Raw genomic sequence first — 8139 nt, 5'->3', positions numbered from 1 at the left:
CTATCCCAGCTTTATCAAAAAATAAATGCGCTCGCTCGCTCTCTCACACACAAACACACAGAGAAATTTGGTAATACCCCAGAGCAGGAGCTTTTACAGGGGCAAGCCAGAAAGATATTCCCTGCCTGGTCTACAAAACAGCCACAGCACTCTTTGTCTCTGAAAGTAGGCACCAAAATACTCTGAAAAGGAAAAAAGATTTAATTCGCCTTGGTGAAGACACCCAGAAAGCAGTCAGCAGTGTCCAAGCAGACTTCTGAGCTTGTAAAATGAACCCTTAAGCTAATTCCTGCCTTGTGAACGGGCTATGCAGCATGTTTGTGTTACCTGCAAGGGAATCAAGGGTTCCTTCTCAGCAGAACCAAATTCAGCCTCTTCTGGTGAAATATCAAGTAAAAACCCTCCCTTAAGCCTATTTACTAAGTCATTTTTCATGCTTTCCTCTAAGACAGGCAACACTGGCCACTGATAGATCTCAGTTTAACTGCACTTTACTCCACTGACTATTCTTTAGTCTCGGCAGCGTTTGAGAGTAGCTGCGGGGAGAGGCTGTCCCTGGACATCAGCATTTCAGCCCCCTCTGCACTTCAGTATGAAACCATGCGGGAGAGCTATTCCATCAGCATTTCAATACCAAGCAGAGAGACTTGGAAAAGGTCCTCTGCTCACCACTGAGGCTCCAGTGGGAAGCTGCAATGCTAAATTCAAAACGAATGGTCTTTCCTTTACAGTGTTACTGTTAACCGGACTAATGCAACCTAACAGCTTCGGGAGAAGCAACCCTCATGAGACTTTCCAGGGAGATGAAACCCTGGTAGCTTCTGGGGCCCCCTAAATAAACTGTGAATTAACTTTGCCCTTTCCGGTGAGGCAGTAACCAAAGGAGGTGATTCACGTGGCCAGCACTCTCGTAGCCCTTAGAGCGGGGGAATAATTGGGCAGATCTTACAAGAAAGAAAGAGTCGTACCACAGGGCACAGGAGCTGAGTGGTCCAAGATCGAGCCGTTGCAATAGCTGCTCGGCCGCAAAACTTGCTAGCTGGGGAAGCTGGGAACCCGGCTGGGGAGTCTGCCTCCTGCAGAGCTCTCCTGTCACTGTCAGAAGCAGCACTGCTACTTCTGTTTGCCCCTACAGAGACAGATCTTGCTCATCCGTAAAGAAAATAAAGCTGAATACTCTGCCACTTTGGGAGAAAACAAGATCCTCAAAAGATGCACAAAATACAGTTGTGTAGGCGGTACCTGCATTTGTTTCTTTGCCCCTGTTCTTGCACCCAGCGCAGCTGCATTACCGGCACGCAACAGAGAGACGTGACAGCTACGCAGGTGGTTGCCCTTGACATTAACCTCCCCAGGTACGGCTGTGGAGGATTCCCACCAATTACCCAATCTGTGCCTAATTGAGAAATGCTTCTAACAGAAAAAAATCCTGAATTTAAGTTTTTTAACAAAGAAAAAAGGAAAAAATTGAATTCAAGTTTTTAAAGAAAAGAACTTGAATTCAAGAACTTCTCCGATTAGCCATATATTAACCTAAAAACAGTTCCCCTGTTTTGCACACAACTCTTCAGGCTTCTTTGCTGTCAGGAGTGTAAAAACTCACGAGTTTGATGGTGTTTTCTTTCATTTACTTCACTAGAACTGCCTGTGCCCTCGTGCAAGTGCAAGTGCCAGACCGTGAACGCCTCCAGCACCCCCTCCTCTCCCTGCCTCGGTCTCACATCCCCCGTGGCCTGGCCCTCGGCCTCTACCTGTGCTTGTTCACAATTTGTGCTGTGAAACCTCATCCCTTAGCTTGACAGGACTGGTCATTTTAAACCATAGCTCGGACAACCCGGGCTTAAGCCACTGTTTCGAAAATACCACTTTCCAAAAACCATTTTTATTTAGGGTCGCCTACAGAAATAAAGGCATCACACGCTACTAAAGGGAGATGCTGCTACAGACGGAATGAAACGCCATCAACATTTTGGGGGGGATTTAATTCAAAATCCTCGGGGGCACACACACACAAAAAGAGGGCTGCTCTGCCACTGTATGGTCAGGTGCTGCCATCTGGTGGCCAAGCGCAGGGCTGCCGCCCCCCGGACCCCTCACAGGACATGTTCCCAAGCCCAGCGGCACGCAAACGCCCCGGCAGAGCCGTGCTGCCCTACCTCCCCCCCCAATTTTGTGAGAAAGCGTAATTAACATTTCAGTTATTCCCCAGTTATTATTAGGAAATTGTAACGCCCTCCCAGCAACGCAAATGGCATTGCAATCTGCAGGCACAGACACCATGGGGCACAAAGGGACAGTCCTGCCTAACAAAGTCCCTGTCCTACACTAAGGCCACCCACTGTGCTGGTTTTGGCTGGGGCAGAGTTAATTTTCTTCCCAGTAGCTAGTATGGGGCTGCGTTTTGGATGTGTGCTGGAAACAGTGTTGATAACACAGGGATGTTTTCGTTACTGCTGAGCAGTGCTGACAGTCAAGGCCTTTTCTGCTTCTCACCCCACCCCACCAGCGAGCAGGCTGGGGGGGCACAAGCTGGGAGGGGGCACAGCCAGGACAGCTGACCCCAACTGACCAAAGGGATATTCCTCACCACATGACATCATGCTCAGCATATAAAGCTGGGGGAAGAAGGAGGAAGGGGGGGATGTTCAGAGCAATGGTGTTTGTCTTCCCAAGTCCCCGTTACGCGTGATGGAGCCCTGCTGTCCTGGGGATGGCTGAACACCTGCCCGCCCATGGGAAGGAGCGGATGAATTCCTTGTTTTGCTTTGCTTGCGTGCGCAGCTTTTGCTTTACCCATTAAACTGTCTTTATCTCAGCCCACGAGTTTTCTCACCTTCCGATTCTCTCCCCCATCCCACCAGGGAGGAATGAGCGAGCAGCTGGCTGGGGCTTAGCTGCCTTCAACCACAACACCCACCTAGCAGACGAAGGAAAGGCATCGGATGTAGTTTTTCTGGATTTTAGAAAGGCTTTTCACACCATCCCTCAGTGTCCTTCTGGACAGGTTGTTCACCTGCGAGATGAGCAGGAACACAGTGCCCTGGGTGAGGAATCATTCCAGTGATGAGTTTTACAGGCTGCAGTCATGACTTAATGAAAATTGCCACTCCACCATGCACAGGCTTCACTGGAAGCAGTACTGCTGGCACTACGTATCTATACACTTACACAAACACATAATAAAATACTACAGGTCATATATAATAAGCAACATAATAATTGCTTATTATTGCTGCAGAGGCTGCCCAAAGCCACCTCCCCACCCAGCAACACCTTCTCTAAATGAAGGGCCATCTCTCAACTCACCTTCCTGCAAAGGGGGACCCTTGAGCTCATAGGTGCTCCAGGACCAGAGAATGATTATCCACCTCCTATTTTTATACCATTTTTTTAAGATTCTCTTCCCTGCCGTGGGTTAATGGTAACTAGCTCTGCAAGTTCATTACCTTGGCTTCAGAAACAAAACACGAAGCACTTTAACTACAAACCCCTCTCAAGGATGTTTAACCTGGAGCCCACATTAATCCTTGTGGTTAGAACATGCTCAGCTAGTATATATAGTTGTGTTTGTTTACCATTGTTTCTTTTAATTGTGATTTTCACCCTGGCCAGTACATACAAAGAAGTGGAGACAGAAACATTGTGATGCCCATTAAATAGTTTTTATTCCTTAGGACATGAATTGCATTTCCACTTGTTTACAGTACTGTAAAGTGCAATGGTATTCATCTCCCCTCCCGTGCACATGTTCAAGTATTTAAAATGCCCAGAAATTGTTTTTTATTTTTACAGCAGCTCAGTTATGGAGTTTTAATCTGGCAAAATATACCCAGATGTGCCTACAGGTTTGGGTCCTTCAATCTAACCCCCACCTGGGGGTCCTCCAATACTAACTGCTAGTGGAATGCATTTCCCAGTGTCTTTAGTCCACCTCCTCAATGGTTGGTCCGGAAGAAGCTCCACCAGATGGAGGAGCTCCACCACCAGGGAATCCACCAGGCATCCCACCAGGCATCCCTCCTGCACTCTGGTACAGCTTGGTGATGATGGGGTTGCACACCTTCTCCAGCTCTTTCTGCTGGTGCTCAAACTCCTCCTTCTCGGCCGTCTGAAACAGACACAAGCTCAGTACCTGCTGCTCTCAACTCTTGGACTGCATCCACTACCTGGCTTATGTATTTCAAGCGTCTGGGCTTATTTTTAGCCTGTCTTCAGCCCCACCGAGTCAGACTTGCATGTAGCCCATGCAAGAGTATTTCTGCTTCGTCTAGTTTCAACAAAACCAGCCTACTGATTTAGGACTCCCTCAAATCACTCCTGGAGCTTACACCACTCCCAGAACAACAGGACTTCTTTTAAAGTTAGAGAACATCATACTTGCAAGCTAGCCAGCTTGAATTAGGAAGAATTGAAAGCTGTACGCGTGCAAGCTGTGGTCGCTCAGACATCCAAGGAAGGTACTTGGACCAACACAAGTCTTTCGACTTCTGGTGGAAACTACGAATGGCTTTGGAATCACTTTCATCACAGCAACCAGTAGTTCTCCTCCATCCTTTGAGCTTTCTTTGTAGCTCAGTGAGATGCTAGAAGCAAACACTGATAAAACATGAAATATGACATACCTGATTCTTGTCCAGCCAGTTGATGATTTCATTGCATTTGTCCAGGATTTTCTGCTTGTCCTCATCAGAGATCTTGCCCTGGAGCTTCTCATCTTCAACAGTAGCTTTCATGTTGAATGCGTAAGACTCCAGGGAGTTCTTAGAAGACACTTTATCACGCTGCTTCTCATCTTCTGCTTTGTATTTCTCTGCTTCCTGAACCATGCGCTCAATGTCTTCCTTGCTCAGCCGGCCTGCAGAACACAGCACAGCAGCATTTCAGATCACGTTTTCTAGTCCGTTGTTTTTAGCAGAGGATTACAGCTTCCCACACATTACAGATTCTACACTTCAAGTTAGCTTGGGCAGGCAGGCAGTACAAGAGGCCCATAAGCCACCAGGTGCCCTCATCTCAACCCACTTCATGGGCCTTCTTAGAAACCCATGATTACTGCACCAAAAGCAAGGCTCACGGTTGTAAATCAAGGTGCATATGCATTATAGCCAAGTTCCAGTTAAGACAGAAGGCAGAGTTTGACAAGCCAAACTTAAGCAGCTAGTCAGTGGTCTCCCACCCTCAGAAACATGTGGATCCTTACCCTTGTCATTTGTTATCGTGATCTTGTTCTCCTTGCCAGTGCTCTTATCCACAGCAGACACATTCAGGATGCCATTGGCATCAATATCAAAGGTTACTTCAATCTGAGGTACACCTCTGGGAGCAGGGGGAATACCTGTCAGCTCAAACTTGCCCAGCAAGTTGTTGTCCTTAGTCATAGCACGTTCTCCTTCATATACCTAGTGAGAAGAACCAGCAAATTAAGATGCAAGTTTGACCACGTGTTATTAAATCATAGTGGGGTATTATCCCAAAGTGACATGGTCGCTCAGACATCCAAGGAAGGTACTTGGACCAACACAAGTCTTTCGACTTCTGGTGGAAACTACGAATGGCTTTGGAATCACTTTCATCACAGCAACCAGGTATTTACTGGCATCCCTTGCTAGTGGCAACAACACAACACTTCTGGCCTAAGATTTACTTCAAGTATCAACACTGGAAGTGTTGACAGGGTCTTACGATTACACGAGTCCATTATCAGTTCACTCCAGCACTGCCTGCCTACCTGGATCAGCACACCAGGCTGGTTGTCAGAGTAAGTAGTGAATGTCTGAGTCTGCTTGGTGGGGATGGTGGTATTCCGTTTGATCAGGACTGTCATGACGCCTCCGGCGGTCTCAATACCAAGAGACAGAGGAGTCACATCCAACAGCAGCAGATCCTGTACATTCTCAGACTTGTCTCCAGACAGAATAGCAGCCTGAACAGCTGGGGGAAGAAGAAAAAAAACATTGAGCGCCCTTCAACAGATACACTCCACACTACAGTTAAACCCATGGCTCGCTCAGACATCCAAGGAAGGTTTTGGCCATCATTAGCAGACTTCTGGTGGAAACTACGAATGGCTTTGGAATCTGATTCATCATTGCAAGTCAAAGGTAAACTTCTTACTGCTTTGAAAAGCTTTACTGGTTCAGGTGGAAGACCCAGGGCCTACACCAGTACTGCTCTGAGACTTCAGTTCAGGTAGTACTGAGTTTGCCAAGACCACCACCCAGTTTTAGCACAGAGATGTGAATTTTTGTCATTACCTGCACCATAGGCCACAGCTTCATCAGGGTTGATGCTCTTGTTCAGCTCTTTGCCATTGAAGAAATCCTGCAGCAGTTTCTGAATCTTTGGGATACGAGTAGACCCACCAACCAGCACGATGTCATGGATCTGCGATTTGTCTAGTTTGGCATCCCGCAGGGCCTTTTCCACAGGATCCAGGGTGCCACGGAACAGGTCAGCGTTCAGCTCTTCAAAGCGAGCTCTGGTAATGGATGTGTAGAAGTCAATACCCTCATAGAGAGAATCAATTTCAATACTGGCCTGCGTGCTAGACGACAGAGTACGCTTTGCACGCTCGCACGCAGTGCGGAGGCGACGAACTGCTCTCTTGTTCTCGCTGATGTCTTTCTTGTGCTTGCGCTTGAACTCAGCAATGAAGTGGTTGACCATGCGGTTGTCAAAGTCTTCTCCACCCAAGTGAGTGTCACCTGCAGTGGATTTCACCTCAAAGATGCCATCTTCAATAGTCAGAATTGACACATCAAAGGTACCACCTCCAAGGTCAAAGATAAGAACATTCCTTTCAGCACCAACCTGGAAGAAAAGATCAATTTTCATAATGCAATTCATCTCCTACTGCTAGCTTAGCAGGTTTACTAGTGGGACCTCAGAGACAGTAGTCACTCCATAGCATACCTTTTTGTCCAGACCATAGGCTATTGCAGCAGCTGTCGGCTCGTTGATAATTCGCAGTACATTGAGCCCTGCAATGGTTCCAGCATCTTTTGTAGCCTGGCGCTGAGAGTCATTGAAATAGGCTGGTACAGTCACTACAGCATTAGTAACAGTCTACAAAAAACGGCAAGTAAAAGACATCAGTTATGTATGTTAAGTAGTCACACACGCAGAATTAATCATTATGTTTCACTGAAGTCCTAACCCTCACCTTCCCAAGATATGCTTCTGCAATTTCCTTCATTTTGGTTAAAACCATAGAAGAAATTTCTTCTGGGTAGAAACTCTTTGTCTCGCCCTTGTACTCCACCTGGACTTTTGGTCTGCCAGCATCGTTCACTACAGTGAAAGGCCAGTGCTTCATATCAGACTGGACCACAGAGTCATCAAATCTACGCCCAATCAACCGTTTTGCATCTGGAAAAGAGCAGTTGACCATATTAAATATGTTCATTCACAAGACAGAACAGGAAGTTCTTCCTAAAAAACAGTGCGCAAAGCCCCAGAACACTATACTTCACCCGGAATTATTACTGCCTTGTCAAGACCTTGCTGCAGTCCCTGCTAAGTTTCATCTCTTGGATACGCACAAACTCATCAGTATCACCTCACCACAGCAATGGTACAGCTGCTGTACCATAAACCACAGCGCAGTCTAGGAGTTAGACCGAGACACTTAGTCAAGGCCACTTAACACTAACTGCCAAGAACAACCTGCAGCAAGACAAGTTTTTAAACTGTAAGGCATGTACTTTCCCAGCACATAATAAAAGCTGAATTATTAATAACACAATTACATTATTCAGACAAAACAAAGTAGGCGTTTAATTTCCAGGAGGATGCTTTAGCCCTGCTGTCAGTCAGTAATTCTTATAAGCAGGGAACATCTACCATCACCACGCTAACCCTCTGTACACGCAGTACGCCCATCATGCCGCCTTACCGAAAACTGTGTTGGTTGGATTCATTGCAACTTGGTTCTTCGCGGCATCGCCGATCAACCTCTCGGTGTCTGTGAAGGCGACGTAGCTTGGCGTGGTCCGGTTGCCCTGGTCATTGGCAATGATCTCCACCTTCCCGTGCTGGAACACGCCAACACAGGAATAGGTGGTGCCAAGGTCAATTCCGACAGCTGGTCCCTTCGACATCTTGTCTGGGGGGGGGGAGGAGAAGACCGAATCGTGAACT

At 47.1% G+C, this 8139-nt stretch overlaps 1 protein-coding gene across 1 annotated transcript; it reads right to left on the bottom strand.

Moving 5' to 3' along the window:
• Positions 1-3643: 3643 nt before the first annotated feature.
• Positions 3644-8118, bottom strand: HSPA8 (heat shock 70kDa protein 8). The gene is made up of 8 exons (XM_009333421.1): positions 7895-8118; positions 7163-7368; positions 6913-7065; positions 6255-6810; positions 5729-5931; positions 5201-5399; positions 4623-4855; positions 3644-4108 (listed from the first exon to the last, which is right to left on the bottom strand). Exons 1-8 carry the CDS (start codon positions 8097-8099, stop codon positions 3923-3925), a joined length of 1941 nt encoding a protein of 646 aa, XP_009331696.1. The 5' UTR covers positions 8100-8118; the 3' UTR covers positions 3644-3922.
• Positions 8119-8139: the final 21 nt, after the last annotated feature.

This window comes from Pygoscelis adeliae, unplaced genomic scaffold, assembly GCF_000699105.1.
Source record: "Pygoscelis adeliae isolate BGI_AS28 unplaced genomic scaffold, ASM69910v1 Scaffold151, whole genome shotgun sequence".
In the NCBI taxonomy this organism is placed as follows: Eukaryota; Metazoa; Chordata; class Aves; order Sphenisciformes; family Spheniscidae; genus Pygoscelis; species Pygoscelis adeliae.
The sequence above is the reverse complement of the archived record's forward strand: the minus strand, read 5'-3'. Positions and strand labels throughout refer to the sequence as shown.